The sequence below is a fragment of the Loxodonta africana genome, chromosome 12, assembly GCF_030014295.1.
Source record: "Loxodonta africana isolate mLoxAfr1 chromosome 12, mLoxAfr1.hap2, whole genome shotgun sequence".
Taxonomy (NCBI): Eukaryota; Metazoa; Chordata; class Mammalia; order Proboscidea; family Elephantidae; genus Loxodonta; species Loxodonta africana.
Window position 1 is genome coordinate 90,071,673 of NC_087353.1, and position 16,944 is coordinate 90,088,616.

General features: G+C 57.3%; 1 protein-coding gene across 8 annotated transcripts in view; it reads right to left on the minus strand.

Moving 5' to 3' along the window:
* Nucleotides 1–648: 648 nt before the first annotated feature.
* Nucleotides 649–16,944, minus strand: part of RASA4B (RAS p21 protein activator 4B) — a 29,270-nt gene continuing 12,974 nt past the window's right edge. The window contains exons 6-21 of one of the 8 annotated variants that reach the window (XM_064295914.1): nt 16,822–16,903; nt 16,089–16,220; nt 15,709–15,800; nt 14,295–14,412; nt 13,912–14,062; nt 13,541–13,605; nt 13,098–13,210; nt 12,649–12,904; nt 12,292–12,429; nt 11,638–11,782; nt 11,305–11,474; nt 6,993–7,130; nt 6,520–6,655; nt 4,610–4,730; nt 1,478–1,542; nt 649–1,313 (exon numbers count right to left, since the gene is read on the minus strand). In XM_064295914.1, coding sequence (XP_064151984.1) covers nt 1,177–1,313; nt 1,478–1,542; nt 4,610–4,730; nt 6,520–6,655; nt 6,993–7,130; nt 11,305–11,474; nt 11,638–11,782; nt 12,292–12,429; nt 12,649–12,904; nt 13,098–13,210; nt 13,541–13,605; nt 13,912–14,062; nt 14,295–14,412; nt 15,709–15,800; nt 16,089–16,220; nt 16,822–16,903 — 2,059 coding nt within the window. In that variant the 3' untranslated portion in view covers nt 649–1,176. The remainder of the gene's footprint in view (nt 1,314–1,477; nt 1,543–4,609; nt 4,731–6,519; nt 6,656–6,992; nt 7,131–11,304; nt 11,475–11,637; nt 11,783–12,291; nt 12,430–12,648; nt 12,905–13,097; nt 13,211–13,540; nt 13,606–13,911; nt 14,063–14,294; nt 14,413–15,708; nt 15,801–16,088; nt 16,221–16,821; nt 16,904–16,944) is intronic. The other 7 variants (XM_064295917.1, XM_064295916.1, XM_064295915.1 and 4 more) reach the window with 7 other exon arrangements.

The following is a 16,944-nucleotide window of genomic DNA, read 5'->3' on the forward strand; positions in this document are numbered from 1 at the left end:
CCTGAGAGGTGGGAGTGGATTCACGCTAGGCCAACAGAACCAGCCTGGGACCTCTGGTGGTAAGGGCTTCAGACGCACCCCCTGGGGCCAGGAGTAGGCTGGGGCCAGGAGTGGGCTGGGCCAGGGTGAACCTTTGGAGTCTGGTGTCAGACAGCAAAAGAGGCAACGGCGCCGCCAAGGCAGAGGCTGGAAGCCTTGTGTGGGAGGGAGCTCTGGGTCTTCTCTCCAACAGCCAAGTCACTGTGGCCACTCAGCCTGTGGGGACCTGAACGAGGGCAGGATGGTGTGCCTGGGAGAAGAAGGGACCACCGCCAGGGCCAGGCCACAGCTCAGGATTCAAGTCCTAAACTCAGTCTTGCTGTGCAGTTCAGGGGCGCCCTGGGCAAAGGGGCCCTGGCTTGTTTGGGGCTGCAAGGAGACTCGTCCAGCTCTGTGGTCTGTGGGGATGGGAGTAGGGGGACCCAGGGATGTGGTGGGAGCAGCAGCAGGGAGGAGAAAGCCTCTCTGGGGGAGCGGGAAGCAGAGAAGGACGATGGGGACTGCACAGAGGCTATGACGGTGGTTCCAGTCCTTGTTCATCCTCACCGGTAGCTGCTGGGTCCTCCTGGGCCCTCTCTCTCCCCTGACCACATCGCAAGACCCCAGAGCCAAAGCAGTCACAGCAGGTTTATTGTCAGCCACAGAGCACCGTGGTGCTCCTCCCAACTCACGAGTGTAATGGGTGGGTAAGGGCCAGGAGCGAGGGGGCACTGAGGCTCGAGGGTGGTCTCCTGGGCCCCAGGAGACTAAATCTCATGAGTGGGGGTGTGGGGTGTAGGGGAGGGTATCCTCTCCCAACCTGGGCTCACAGAGCCTCAGCCCTGATTCCCTAGGTGTGCTTCTGCCGGGTCTGTCCCGGGCAGAAGCGAAAGCCCCTCAGGAGTCTGGGCTAGTGGCAGGGGTGCAAGGGCTGCAGGGAGTGGCCCGGCTTCACAGACAGCAGGGGCCCTAAATCCCCAGGAGACTTCAGGTCGGTGATAATGGCCCAAAGCCTTGCCCATTCTGGACTTCTGGATCTCCCTACCCCCTCCGTCCAAGAGACCCCCAGCCCGGCACCCTAGTGAGGGGGCTGGGGTGAAGGGCTGAAAGCGTGCAGGTCTCCCAGCATCTGGCAGTGTGGCAAGGGTGCCATGGGCCTCACGTCTGCAGCTCCAGAAGGTTTCTGTGCTCCGAGGCTGGGGCGGCAGCAGGGCTGACGCTGTGGGCCTTCTTGAGGTCCTGCAGCACCTGGAACAGCTGGGCGAGTCCGTCCTCAGGGGCTGGGGAGCAGACAGCTGTGAGGGTAGAGCAGGTAGGGCCTCTCACCTGCCAGAGCCTGTCCCAGATGTGGGAGGGCCCCTGGGTGTGGGCCTGAGGAGCCCTGTGGGTACAGGTCCTGGCCTCTACCCACCAAAAGGGGCTCGGGCCACCACGTGAGACCCAGGCAGGAGAGACCTACCTAGGCCAGGGCCTTCAAGCGCAGTGCCTGCCTCTGTGGCACCCCTCAGCTCCCGGTGCTTCTCCCTGTGGGCAAGGACAGAGTGAGGGGGAAGCTGGTGAGGGGGCCTCCTGAGTCTCTCAGACCTCTCTCCCTCCGCTGATTTCTCAGTCAGCATTTTCTAAGCTGTGCCAGGCACTGTTCTCTGTCCTGGGGCCAGAGCTGTGAATACCAGTCCTGCCTGCATGGAGCTCACAATCTAGTCAAGAGACAGGCAACAGACAAGAAAGCAGCACATATTTATGATTCAATGTGTAATACAGCTTCAGAAAACGGGGTCTGTGAAGTTCGAGAGTGATGGGGGAACGGGGGTGACTTTCACAGGGTGCTTGGGGACAGCCTCTTGGATAAGGTGGCACTTAAACAGAGACCTGAACCAGATAAGGGAATGAGCCATGTGAGCACCTGGGGGAAGGCCATTCAGGCAAGGACCACAGCATGTGCAAAGGCCCTGGAATGGGAACAAGCATGGCGAGGCTGAGAAACAGCAAGGTGGCAAGGGTAGCTGCAGCAAACCCGGCAAATAAAGGGGCTGGTGCTAGGAGAAGAGGCTGGAAGAGCGGCCAGGGACCACGGCACGGGAGGCCTTGAAGCCATGGCAGGAATTTGGGATTTTTATGATGGGAAACCATTAGAAGTTTTAAGCAGGGGAGCAATGTGATCTGCTTCTTGCTGTAGAAGATTTCTCTAGGGGCTGTGTGGTGAGCAGATCCTACAGAGGCTGGAGTGGAGGCAGGGAGACCCGATAGGAGGCTCCCGCACAGTCCCGGCTGTAAATGGGAGAGCTCGGACTAGGGGAGCGGCAGTGGGGAGAAGAGAAATGGTCAGATTGGATTTATTCTGAAAGTGAAGCCAAGGGGACTTGCTGAGGGGTTGGATATGAGGGCTGGGGACAGTGAGTCAAAGAAAGGAACCAAAGACAAGTCCTAGGTCTGCAGCTCAGGCACCCAGGTGGGCAGTGGTGCTGTTTACCGCGAGGAGACTAGGGGAGGAAGAGGCCTGGAGGTGGTCGGGTGGGGGAAATGGAGAGCCCTATTGTCTCCAGTTAGGTTTGAGATAACGTTTGGACATCCAGGTGGAGATGCCAAGTAGGCAGCTGGACATTTGGAGCTCAGGGAGGAGAGAGGTGGAGTCCTCAGGGCATAGATGGGATTTAAAGGCGTGGGAAAGCCTGAGGAGGAGGAGCAGCCGCCACTGAGGAAGAAAACCACGAGAGTCTGGCAGGTCCTGCAAGCGGAGAGGATGTGTCTCGAGAGGGGGCTGCCAACTGTGTCCATTACTGCTGATGGGCCAAGAACGAGGGGCACTGAGACGTGACCGCTAGACCTGGCAACATGGAGGTCACTGGTGGGGCCGTGAGCCTGTCCAGATTGGGTTTGAGAAAGCACGGAGGGTAAAGACAACTCTCTCCCAAGTTCTGCAATCAAGGGAGCAGGGACATGGAGCAATGTTTTCAGGGGAGTATGGGGTCGAGGGAGGGTTTCAAGTTTTAAGACGGGCGCTAGAGGGTTTCTGTCTGATGAAACGATCTAGGAGAGAAAGAAAAAACTGATGATGGAGAAGAGGAAGAGAGGCCACACCAGGAGCGATGTCCCTGCACCAGGCAGCACTGCTTGACATCTGGGGTAAAAAATTTTAAATGGGGTAAAAAAAAAACCTGGTGGCCCAACGGTGTTTTTCTCCAGACTGGCCCGGGTGCAGGGAAGAAGTGGGGGGAGGATGGGGTTACCCAGAGACGAGGCTTACAAGGAAAAGGGATGAAGGGGGAATGTAAGAGGCCTTCCAGAGACGGGCCCTGGGATCTCCGCTGCTCAGGTGGGGAGTGGGGGCAGACGATTGGTGGGTGCGGTAGGCTGAAGAATCCCCAGCGTCTGTGAATGTTACCTTCTAGAGCAAATAGGACTTCGCAGGTGTGATTAAGCTAAGGATCTTGCAATGGGGGAGAGTGGCCTGATTATCCAGGTGGGCCCTAAATGCAATCACAAGGATCCTAATAAGAGGGAGGCAAGAAAGTCAAAGGAAGGAGGAGGCAATGTGATGATACAGAGACTGGAGTGATTCACTTCGAAGATGGAGAAAGGAGCCACAAACCCAGGAAAGCAGGCGGCCTCCAGAAGCTGAAAAAGGGAAGAAAATGGATTCTCCCCATAGAGCCTCCACAAGGAGCCATCCCGGCTGACACCTTGAACTTAGCCCAGTGGGGTGGAAGGTCTGTTGGTGGTGGGCACCAGAGGAAGCAAGAGGGGAGGAGAGGAGGGCGCTGGAGTAGTTCTGAAGGCAGGGAGGCTCTCACAGCAGCAGGGCGCAGTGGTTAGGACCATGGGCACTGGACCCAGGTGGCCTGGGTATGAATTTTAGCTCTGCCACTTATGAACTTAACTGGGGACAATAATAGTACCTACCTGGCTCAGTGTTTGTGGATAGAGATGAGCTAATACATGAAATGAATTAAAGCAGAGGCTCACAAATGCTGAAGAGAAAGAAGAGGAATGCCAAGTGCCAGAGTGTGGCCATGGCACTGACGGTCTAGGTGGGTGGACCCGTACGTCTCTGGAAGCATCCTCTCAGAGGACAGGGTGAGAATGCACCACCTACGTGGAGGATGAGGTCACCGAGCAAGGGAGCAGGAGTAGAGTGGGGCGGGGGGGCAAAGAAGGTGGCAGCGGCAGGGTGACCAGGTATGGCCAGTGACCAGCTCACATGGAGCAGGTGGCTCTAGACTGACAGCAGGAGCTCAAAGGACATTGAGGGAGGAAGGGGAGATAAATTCTGCTAGTGTCTGTGAAGGGCAGGGAGGACACTCACCACCCCTCCAGGTCTTGTGCTCCTGAGGCACCATGGGAAGTTGACATTGAGCAGCCTGGCCCTGACCCTGGGCTGGCACAGCACTGACCCCCATCCAGATCTACAGAGATGTGGGTGCCTCTCCCCCAGTGTGGCTGCCAAGGGCAGGAGAAGTGCTGTGCCTGATTAGAAGGGAATTGACCACAGTGCCACCCAGGGCAGCTGAGTCTGAATCCCAGCTCTGGCCTTGCCAGGCAGATTCCCCCGGCACACGGGCTCTCCGTGTGTGATCTGCGCAGGCCTCCTCACCGAAGTGTGGCCTCCACACCTAGCAGGTACCGGTAGATGAGCTGGGCCTCCAGGTCGTGGTCAAGAGGGTCATTCCACTCCTGCAGAGTCACCCGTGACCGGGTCTTATCACAGCCCACATCTGGGGGCAGAGAGAGGGCAGGGTTATAGGCAGGTCTGGCCTGGTGGCAGGGAAGAGGGACCCACACTGTCTGAGCTCATGCCTGACTTCCTGGTTGTAGAGGTGGGCAAACCGAGGCCTAGAGGGTGAGAGGATTAGACCCGGGCCCCCTAGTGCAGGGCTGGGCTGGAGGCAGAGCAGAGCTAGGGAAGGCTGGCCCAGGTATGCCTGTGGCTCCTCACCCTTCCAGGGCGGCAGCTCACCTTGGGTTCAGCTCCTGAGCCATGGGATATGGGATACGTGATTGCAGCTAGGGGGAGTTGTGCAAGACGCACCTTGGAAGATCTGGGTGACTTTCTGGAAGGCTACCTGCCTGGAAGATCATGGTCAAGTGGGCTATAGGGGTCTGCACCTTGGAATGAGCTGGCCTTGCATCTCACAGGCCTTATGACCTTGGCCAAGTCACCTGCCCTCTCTGAGCCTTTTTCCTCCATTTTACAGACCCTGCCCCACAGTGGTGTGGTAAGGCCCCACTTCACTGACAATGTCACTATGGTGCTGACAGCCAGAGGCTGCAGGGCAGGTCTGCCAGCCCCAATGTCACTTATAAGGAGCCACCCTGCAGGGCCCTGGCAGGGTCAGTCTGTAGATAAGCACCAATAAAAACCAAAAAAACCAAGTCTGTTGCCACTGAGTTGATTCCAACTCAGCAACCCTATAGGACAGAGTAGAACTGCCCCACAGAGTTTCTAAGAAAAGAAGCACCTGGCAAATTCAAACTGGCAACCTTTTGGTTAGCAGCCGTAGCACTTAACCACTATGCCACCAGGGTTTCCTAAGCACCAACAGCTGGGCTGAACTCTCTACACTGAGAAAGGGAATTCCGTTTCAAGAGCATCTGTGGCCTGGTGATGCCCCAATCTCCACAGCTTAACCTCAAACCCAGGACTCGGCTAGAGCAGGTGGGTCAGGTTCCACTGGCTTCCACAGGGCTTCTGGGGCCGAGGCCGGGCCTGGCCTGGGGGGCAGGGGCTCCAAGTGCTGAGCCTACTGTGTGACTAGGAAGCAAGTATTTTGTAAATCAGGTAGGAATAAGAGGGACAAGTGTCCAAGGTTCTAGAACTGTGCTGTCCAATAGGGTAAACACTAGCCTTACAAGACTTTTAAAATCTAAATTAATTAAATGTAAATAAAATTTTAAAAAGCTAAAAACTCAGTTCCTCAGTTGCACTACCCACATTTCAAGAGCTCAGTATCCACACATGGCTCGTGGTTAGTGTACTGGATGGCACAGGTATAGCCCATTTCCATCAGCACAGAAAGCTCTACCAGAAAGCTCCTTTCTGCCACCCCTCTAGTGCCCAAGGCTCAGGGCCCCCTCCCCAGCCCAGCTTCTCTCCCACACCAGGCTACCAGCACAGAAGCTCTCGCCAGCCCTTACAGGCGGACATCCCTAAAGCAGGCTCCTTGGAGCACCATTCTGCAAGAAGCTCGTCACACAAGAAGAGTCCCTGTCCAACAAGTGTGGTAAGTGTGGGCCTCAACGGAGCGAGGACCAGGATTCTGAGAGTATACAGGCCTCAGAGCCTTCAGCGTGCTGACGGTGCACCACACACACCCTGTGGCATTTCCCCAACTACCTGGTCATGGAATCCTCCCCTCCTTTCACCCCCAGCACCTGGAGGGACTGGTTTTCTTCAGGTTAGTTTCCCCATAGGTGGCTCCCAGCCAGGCCAGTGAGGTGGGGTTCAGTGGCCCCATCTCCCAGTCAGGGGGTCTGAGGCCTCCTGTGGCCAGGCTCCGCCCCCACCTGTCTTGTCCTTCTGGTGGCAGCAGCTCCACCTGTCCCCACGGAAGACGCCAGGGTGGTAGGAGCCCAGCAGGCCAGTGTTGTTCATGCTCACTTTCCGCAGTGCAGACAGCCATTGGTTCAGCTCGTTCATGCACTGCAAGGTGTGACCTGATCAGACCTGGGCCGGGGTGTCCCAGGCATGCAGACATAGACAGACACACACACATAGACACAAGTCATACAGACACACACAGAAACACAGACACAAAGACACACAGATATAGACACACACAGAGACAACGACACAGACACAGACGCAGACATATAGACACATGCATGCAGAGAGGCACACACGGACACACAGACATCCTGCTGTATCAAACATGGCTGACGGGGTGGGAGACACCCATGCCTCATTTCCGGCCCCCCAGGCAGACTCCCACGCTCCCCACCCCACGGCGCCCCACTGGGCCCCTGGCCACAACCAGCACCTTGCACTGCAGGTAGGCGGTCTGGGGCCGGCCCACGTCGTCCGTGTAGATGATCTGCATGACACGGGAGCTACCGAAGCTCTTCTCCTCCACCTTTTCTGCTGCCCGGATGTTGGCCAGCTTGATGAGGGAGCTTTTCTGGGGCCAGCAGGGGAAGGGAGGCTCAGGGACCCACCCAGGGCAGAGCCGCCCTCTCCTGCGCTTGGCTTCCTATTGCTGGGCCTCCGTCTCCCTTCTGCAGCATGGGTTCATGGGGACCCACAGAGCCTACTGCTCCCAGGAGTGACCTCAGCCAGGGCAGAGGGGGGATGGATGGAGAGGGAAAAGCTTGGCCTCCAGCGCTCCCAGCAGTCCTGGGAGGTCTGAGATCTGGACTAGCGTCTGTACACCCAGCATTCCCTGGGGTTGGAGCGCAATGCCTGCTTGGCTGGGACCAGAGCCTTAGCTTCTGCATCAATTAATCCGCCAAGTCACCTTGGTTTTTTCAGACTCTAAAGGCCATACCCTGTGCCTGCCCCCCTCCCCCCCCCCGCCGCCTTGCCACCACCCTCAGATAAGGTACAGGGCCATTTAATAGAATCTGATGAAAGCCAAATGGGACTAAGAGAAGCTCTGGATTTAAAAACACCCGAAAGGCCCCTAACCTGCTAACGCTCAGTCTATGCCGCCAGCCCCCAAGCCCTGCCCTTGCCTCCTAAACACTCTCCCATCGGCTCTCGCTGGGGCCTCATCTATGGAATGACCAGTCCCCACGGCCCTCAGGTAACGCCCACTCCCTGGCCTGGAATCCAAGGCCCACCACACTCGTGGCCTCAGTGACAAGCACAGCAGGAACAGAGCCATCTCTTGGGAAGAGGGGAGTGGGAAGCTTCGATAGAAGCCTGGGGGGCACACATCTGAGCTGCTTTGGAGCGAGACACAGATACAGACACAAGACATACACACATAAAGACACACAGACACATGCACACACAGAAAGACACACGCAGAGGGAATGACAGGGTCCTCTGCCCAGCCAGAGGAATTGCTGCCATGCAAGGGGGAGGGTGTGTCTGCTGGAAAGGATGTGCGGGGCAGGGCAGGGGAGAGGAGCTGGCACAGACCAGGAGGCTACGCAGGATGGGAAGGAACAGAAGGTGACCCAGAGCTGGGTGAGGGTGGGGCCTACCAGGTAGGCAAGCCAGCGTCCACGCTGGACTGGGCTGCAGAAAAAGCAGAGGGGATTACAAGGACCAGACAGCTTCCCAGAGCTAGAGATGCTGGAAAGTGGGAGGCCTGGGCTTAGGGGTCACCCCAGTGAGGACCAGAAGAGAGCTGCTTCAGAACAGGTGCCCCTGTAAGCTGGGAAGAGTGCTACAAGGAGGGACAAGAGGGGCAGATGCCCAGCATGGGACAAGAACAAGGGTGGACATCAAGCAGCTGTTATAACCCCAAAGCCAGGGTGCCACAAGATCCACAGAGGAGCCAGACCACGCTGTGGTCTCCCAAGGGAAGCAGCTGGCGAATTCTACCAACAATTGAGCCAAGCAGAATTCTGGACCAGAGTCTTAAGAGATTAAAGTCCAGGAGGCCACTAAAGGGGGAAGCTGTGACCACTAGGGGGTGTCAAAAGGCCTTCCCCTCTAAGCATATTTCATCCTTTTCCCCCAAATCACAAAGCCAGGAGAAGATGGGGCCGCTGTGGAGGGTGACCAGTGATGGAGTATGCCTTCCTTCCCTGGGAAGCCTCAAGAGCAGACCCCTAGCCTGGCCCTCAGCTCCACCCTGGAAACCAGGGTTATTGGTGACTAGGCAAAGACCCAGGGACATGCTCACAATCAGAACTGAAAAGGATCTCAGCCAGCTGGCGCCATGGACTGCGTTAAACAAGACTAAGTTTAAAAGGAGCCCTGGTGGTGCAGTGGTTAAAAGCTTGGCTGCTAACCAAAAGGTCAGCAGTTCAAATCCACCAGCCACTCCCTGGAAACCCTATTGGACAGTTCTGCTCTGTCCTGTAAGATTGTTATGAGTTGGCACTGACTCGAAGGCACCTAACGACAACAAGTTTAAGAAAAATAAATACTAACTTCTGCTCCTGAGTTACGTTTTTTTTTTCCCTGTCTGAGAAGAAAAATAAAAACTACTTGAATAGTCAACAGGAGACTGGCTGTGAAGCTACTGTGAGATGTAACCAAAAAATACAGATGAGTCAAAGCAGTACCAATAAAAGTATAATGGCCAGAATCCGGGAGGGGACTGTCTACTGTGCTCTGCAGTGTTCAGATAACACCCACGGCGCTGTGCTCAGTTCTGGTTGCCGCAGTCCAAATGGGAACTTGGCAAATGAAAGCATGTTAAGAAGACTGAGCAAAATCAAGAAAAAAAGACCAAGCGAGAGACTTGCTTTGTCCTCAAAGTACAGTGACTAAAAAAGCTCAGGGGCTTGGGGTTCTAGAAACGAACACCCTTAGGGCTATGGTTTCTACTGTGCCAGGGTGGAAGAAGACCCTCAGTGAGATGGACTGACACAGTGGCTGCAACAATGGGCTCAAGCATAGCGTGTACTGTGAGGATGGCACAGGACCAGGCACTGTTTCGTTCTGTTGTACACAGCATCACTATGAGTCGGAATTGACTCAACAGCACCTAAAGACAACAAGGTGGAGGGACAGACTGGTTCTGCTGCCCCAGGGGCAGAGCAGAGATAGAGAAGAAAGCCCCAAGAAGGCAGGCTTTAGCTCAGGGTAAAGACCTTTCTAACCGAGAGCTGCAAAGACAGAGGGCCTTTGTGTAGTAGTATGTTCTCCGTGATCGGCAGCATGCAAGCAGAGTCTTCTGGGGGACCTTGAAGAGGTAATCTATGACCCAGACAGGGCTGGACAGGATGGCCTTTGGGATCTCTTCCGGTCCTGAGACTCAGTAGTCCCATGCCCTTACCCCTTCCAATAAGCCTTCCCTGGTTGATCCAGCCTTCCTCCTTACTCCAGCAGTCTTTACTGGTCGGGCTACTGTTTGGATTCTGGCTCGCTCCTGCCTCACACACCCCCCCAGAAGTCCAGAGGGTCAGAGCTGGACCAGCCCTTGACTGCCACCCAGCGCTGGGTTCCCAGCTGACAAGCAGTGGCATCATCGGAGAACATGGCTGCAGAGTCAGGCAGACTCGCGTCCCAGTTCTGCCACTCTCTACCACGTGACTTTGAGCCTCGGTTCCCATGAAATGGGATGGGCGCCCCAACCTTGCAGGGCTGGAGAGGGAGATTAGGTGCAAGGTAATCGGTATCTGGCCCATAGCTAACGCTCCCAGATGGTCATTACAGGAGGCTACAAATGTTTTCCACTGCTGCAGAGCTCCCTGGGGAAAATATGGGCTTCCCTAGATGGCAGCAGAGTCAAGCAAGAGAAACCTCTATTCAGGGTGGAAATCACATTGGTGGTGCTGTCTCCACCTGATGTGCCGTCTGAACACAAATGCGGACCAGAACCGAATAACGCCTACGTGGCAAAACCCTTCAAACACTGAAGGTGGTACATGACAACAACCTGAGGGGCCTTTGGTAGGAAAGAGGCCAGCCCCTTTTATCTCGTGGGGCCTTCTCAAGAACCAACTGACTCCTGAGGGTAGGGGGGGTGACGAGTTCCTTCGCCTGTCCTGGGCCCACGCTACCTGCTCAGGGTTGGGATGGGCACCCCTAGCAGGCCCTCCTCATAGCCTGGCTGACTGGGGGTTGGGTCAGGTCCATCAAGGGAGCCATGAGTACAAACCCTTCTTGGGAGAAGAGGCTCAGCTCACAGGAGACCCAGGCCCAGGGGGATGTAGGGTCTTTAATACCATTTACCATGAGCCAGGCCCTGTGTTAGGCCCCTCAAAGAGATCATCTCATCTAATCCTCTACAACCTGGTACATAGGGACTATTATCCCAAATTTACAGGCCAAGAACCTAAGGCCCAGCCAGACTAAAGCCATTTTCCTAGGCTGAAATGGCTAAGCCAGGACTGGAGGCCAAAACTCCAACACCTGTTCCAGCTCTTCTCAGGACCTCTCAGTCCCTCTGCTTTCCTGATCTCCCAGAAGCACCCCTCAGTGCTCCTGCCCACTGAGGCATCTGACCAAGGAAGTCAGGGCTAGACACTGCAGCCACTGCCCCAGTGACCCCTCTGCAGGGAAGCTTCATCCTCACTGGTCGGAAGTGACCCTTGTAACTGACAGAAATGGTTCACTCATCAGAAGCCGGGTCCCAGCCTGGCCTCCTTCTAGGACCCTATGGACGCTGGAGTGGGCTCCAGCGTTAAGAGCCCTCAGGGACCCACTCATTCGCCTCCCTCCTCACCCACCTTGGAGCTGGGCGTCTTGGCGAAGCTCAGGGCCTCGGTGGTGAGGGAGAAATGGAGCTTTTTGAAGGAGGAGGACATGAGGGGGCCCTTGCCCTTGGTCCTGTGGATGAAGAGTGGCCCCTCCTTCACCGGCGGTGCCTGTAAGCTCAGCGTCCGCTGCAGGTCCAGCTCTGCCCAACCGGGGAGGAAGGGCAAAAAGTGAGCTAGGTGAGCAGGGTCAGGGCAGAGCAATGAGAACAGGAGGCTGTGGGAGATGCCCTGAGAGGCATGGGCAGCGGTGGGCAGGGCCATGGGCAGAATAAACCACCACAGCTGGTTGTGGGTGGCACTCACCTTCTTTCTCCTCAATGTTCACCAGCTTGGTGATGAAGTCCTTTAGTTGGGCCACACCCTGGTGCACAGTGGACTGCAGGGGCTCCATCCATGCCTCCTTAGCCCTGGACGCCGGCGTATCCATGTTACCCACATTCTGCACTGCCTAGGGGCAGAAAAAACCAGGCTCCACTGGATCAGGGTTAGGGGCCACCCAGGTCCTGCCCATGGTCCATCCAGCCCTGCTGGGGGTCAGAGTTGAACTGATCAGAGTTTGAAGCCTTTTGGGACTTTAATAGGTAAGACCATTCGGGCCCAACCTATTAACCTTCCTCTGCAGGTTTAGTATCAGGCACTGCTCCACTGGGTATTCCTGCCCGCTGAGGCCCCAGAGTAAGTAGATCCAGGTTCGAAACCCCTCCTACACCACTGACAGCCTGTGCGGCCTTGGGCAACCTCTCCGGCCTCATTTTCAAAAAAAAAATTTTTTTATGGGCTCAGGTGACATAGCATGAGCACGCTCTGTGAACTGTGAAGTGCGGTGCCTACACGAACGAGGTCAGTGGAGTCACTGCAAGGCCTTCCCAGAGTCAGTCGGGAACACACTGCTGTCCAAGCAAGGACAACCTCTCCAACACCCAGCCAGGAATCCCGCCACTGTCCTCAGGCGCGCACCTTAGCCAACAGGAGCAGGGTGCGGCTGGTGCGGGCGTCTGCGTGTTGTTCTCGCAGGTAGAAGAGCTTGGGCGCCATGATGGCAGGAGACAAGAAGCGCAGGCACAGAAAACTGGTGACTGCGATGAACGGCACGTTCTGAAGGGACGAAAGGGAAGAGCCGGGGTGTTCTCTTCCCAGGCCTGGGCTCCTGAGGTTCCCTTCCCATGGTCCCCGTCATCTCTCCCCATGACCCCACCCCGACCCTCCTCGCCTTCCAACACTGCACCCTCCACCCTCACCACCACCCCGGTGGCCCGCAGCTCCTCTTCCCCCACCACCTTCTTCCCTCCCCCAGCCCCTCCGCACAGGGCGCACCTCGTGCTGGGCACTGGGGAAGCGCTCGCGCACGCGCCGGAAGAGCTGCCGAAAGGTGGCGCGGACCACGGCGGGGCAGGCGCGCACCGAGCGACTGAGCGCGCTCAGCAGCGCCCCCAGGTGGGAGCGCAGTGTCTGGGCACTCTGCTCCAGCACCTCGGCCTCGGTCTGTGGGCGGTGCAGCCCCGAGCACCTGCGTGGACCCGGGCGGACCCGCAGAGAGAGGGGCGCTAAGCACACACGGCGCGGACAGGGACTGCCGGGATAGCCGCAGAAACAGAGACAGCAGAGACAGCGGCACAGAGACAAGACACAGGTGGAAAGGTGGCAGAGTCACGACACGTAAACCCAGACAGAAAGAGCCATAAACATGTTTAGAGAGTGGGCCGGACCTTCTCCCCTCCCCGGGGGCTGCTCTTCCCCCTCCCTGGGGCTGCCCCCGGCCTCACCCCACATCCTTGACCTCCACTTTGCTCGGGTCCAATTCCACGTACTTCTTCTCCTCAAAAACTCTGTCAATGATGGGACCCAGGACGCCATGCAAATACCGCATCCCAGCCACCTGGGGACCACAGAGAGGGGACTGGTCCTCCTCCCACCTCCAGCTGCCCACCATCTTCCAGCATCTGGTCTCCCCAGCCACCCAATCCCCCTTTCCCTCCCCTCCCTCCTGCTCCCCTGTACCCATACAGTGTGATGTGGAGGGTGCTACCCACACAAATAGAGCAGTGGGGGCTGTGCACAGCTGCTCCCAGGGTGAATGAATGGAATTCTTAGTCTTAAAGAGCATTGGACATGGAGACAAAGGACTTGAGTTCAAGTCCCCTCTGCCACTTGGCCTGTCTTGGTCTCCTCATGTATAAAACAGGGACAGTATACCATGCAACCTCACCTTCAGAAAAGACTCCATGGACTTTGAGGCCAGAGAGTTACTCCGGAACAGAGTGTTGGCCTCACCTACAAGGAAAGGTTCCAGCGGGTGGGAGAGGGACAAGGCTTTGAGGAGGAGGACAGAGGGCCTTGGGGCTGGGGACTCTATGCTAGCCCCTCGGTAAATCCGTCCTTGCCACCTCCCCACCCTGTCCCACCTCTGTCCCTTTGCTCTTTCCCTTGCCTCCTCCTGCCTCTCTTCTCCTAATCTGACCCAACGGTCTCCTATAGGAGGGCTTCCTGGGTCTCTCCCCTCCCAGCATCTCTGCAGTCCTTGGCTCCAGCCCCCTTCTCAGCCACACCCTTGGACCAGCCGCTTCACCCAGTCCTCACTGGTGCGACCCAGCTCCAGCTGGAAGAGCAGGTCCAGAAAGTCCTTGGCCAGCCCCTGCCCCAGGAAGAGCTTGAGCAGATTGGTGGCCACCTCCTGGCGGCACTCGGTGCTGGTGGTCTCCTCAATGAGTGCAATCAGCTGCCCTGAGCCCTGCACGGGGTAGCAAGGAGAAGCAGAGCTGAAAGGTGTGCAGGGACCTCCGAGCACCGTTGTGGGGGGCATCTTCCCAAGGGACAGTGAAGACAGGGCACAGCAGGATCCCAGAACAGGCCTGGCTTGGGCACTGGCCAGCCCCTTACCATCCTAACTTGGTTTTTCATTCTGTGGAGTGGGTTTAGGAGGACAGGGAGGACCCTCCTACCTCCCCCTAGGGACCCCTTACCTGGGTTCCCAGCTTCACCTCCTGGCACAGCAGCTGCACCAGGGGCTGGTAGCAGCTGGAGGACAGCACTGTCTCATCCCGCAGGCAGACCTCTAGCTGCAAGGAGCCCAGGTTGCCCCTGGAATGGGCAGCCCGTGACCTCTCCACCAGGGACCCAGGCCGTCCTCCCCACTGCCTCCAGTCTCCCTCCCTTGGGGCCTGCCCCACAGTGTCTCTGCTCATACCCTCCAGTGTGGTGCCCTGCACTGTCCCACTCACTTTGCCCACGCTGCTTTCTCTGTTTGGAGAGCCCTTACTGCCTCATCCTCATGGGAACCCCATCCACCTTCAAGGCCTGGCCCTGCCACCTCCAGACTCCAAGCTTGGCCTCATGGACATGTGGGGCTCCCCAGCCTTGAACCTGTGAACTGCCAGATGCCACCTCCCTCGTGTGTACACTTTACCCTGAAGCAAATGCCCATCCACTGCCTCCCTTCACCCTTATAACCACCTGCCAGGGGAACTGAGGCTCAGGCAGGCTGGGCACCTTGCCACTTTAGGCCTATCTTCCAGGCAAGCTCCCTTGCTCAGGCCCCTTCCAGTGAGGGGCGCTAAGGCTTAACATCTTCGAAGGCCCCTGCCTTCAGCACAGACTGGAGTTCAGCATATGGAGCTGCTCATCACACGGTGGCCCACAGCAGATGCCCCATCAAGACACACCCTCGGCCCATTCTGTGGAATTGCCTTGGTGCTGGGCATGCACCCTTCTGCCCATACCCCAGCCTTCCGCAGGGAGACAGCAGCAAAGCTGAGTCATCATTGGGGGTCTGGGGGCACACTTTAGGGCTGGTGAGAAAGGGGGGCAAGGAGGCCAGGGGCTTCCTGGATGGGGTTGCCAGATTTAGAAAAATAAAAATACATGATCCCCAGTTAAATTTGGAATTTTTAGTGTAATTATGTCTCAAATACTGCACAGACATACTTATACTAAAAACTATTGTTTACCTGAAACTGAGCTGTAACTGGGCATCTTGTTTTTATCTGGCAACCCTATTCCTAGAGAATCCCAGGGAGGCAGTCAGAGCTATAGCTCAGGGATATGGACTCAGAACCCTGGGGTCTGCAAGGAAATCCTTAAAGGGAAAGGGTCTGAGAGACTGTTCCAGAAACTGCCAGAGGGCAGAAAGCAGGAGACCCATATTGCCTTGAAGCTCAGAGAAGAGGGCTAAGTCTAGGGCTGTAGGAAGAGAGAGGTGGGGTGACCCTGCCTGGGATGGAGAAGGATCCTGGCCTGGCAGATAAGGGCTAAAAGAAACCTGGAACTGTGTCACCTTCATCCCTGACCAGCCCTCCCTCCCTTCCAGCTGGTAGCCAACTCTCAGCCTCCACCCTGGGCCAGAACCCGCCACCCTGCCACCAAGCCCCCAGTGCTCACTTATCCATCTGACTCTTGGATTTGTCAGGCTGCAGCCGGAACCAGCCCTCCTCCTGCTGGGCCGCCCACAGCCCCGGGACATTGAACACTACCTGGGGACAGAGCAGAGCGGGGAGGCCACACTGGGCTTGGGATACTCAGCTCTCTTGCTTGCCAACTCCTGGTCTCGTCGTGACAGAAGGGTTACCTTCCGAGGGTCCCTGGGCACCAGTGGCATGGGGAAGGGTGTTACTGATTCTGGGGAGTCTCGGGCCTTCTGAGTGCGCCTCTCTGGGGAAACTGGAGGGAGGCCCTTGGAGGTGGGGTGGCTGGAATGGAGATGCTGAAGGTGGCAGGTGCAGCCCTGGGGGACTGGGGTGGGGAAGCAGAGCAGAGCTTACTTTGCCCAGGAAATCGTTGCGGCTGACAAGGTCCCAGTCCCAGGCCTCCACACAGAGGGCCTCCGTGGCCCCCTCCTCCAGCTCAAATTCGAACGTCTCGTTCCAGCGTGGATAGCATGATTTTTTCACGATCTGCCCAGTGTGGGGTAAGCAGGGGTGGGCTTGACTCCACAGGGCTGCCCAGCCCCAGCCAAGGGCACAACCACCCCAAACACCTCCCCTGGGTTTCCTACAAAGACCCTGATGCAGCCCCTCTCCTGAGGCCAGGCAGAGGCCCTTTGACGATAAAGGTAACAACTTCCTGTCCAACCCTCCCCCCTCTCATTTCTCAGATGGGGACATTGAGGCCCAGAGTGGGTGAGGGAGCTGCCCCAAGGCCACACAGCAAAATGGTGGCAGGCTGCACTGAGGACCCAGGTCTCGACCCTTCCTGCCCCAGGCTGAGCCCACCATCCTGGCCATTTCCCAGAAGTGAGGAAAACAGTGTGGGCAGCTCCAGTTGTCTCAGTTTCCCACCTCCCGACCCCCATCCTGGCCCAGCCTGGCTGAAGCCACAGGGGCTAGATGCAGAGGGCTGGAAGCCTGGGACCCACTCTGTGCCCTCAGACAGGTTGCCCTACTCTTCTGTTGGCCTCTGTGACTGCCGGTCCAACCTGCCCCCCAGGTGGTGGTCAGGAGGTGATGAGGACCCAGCAGGTCCCTGAGCCTCCCTACACCCTCCTAGCCCCCTCACCGAGGTCTCCTGTGTCCGGCCATTGTAGTGCACTCGGACAAACGGGTCAGATGCGCCATTCCGGTCCTTCGGGGCCAGGTCCCTGGGGAAGGGAGGGATTGACTTGTCTCCCAAGCCCCCCCC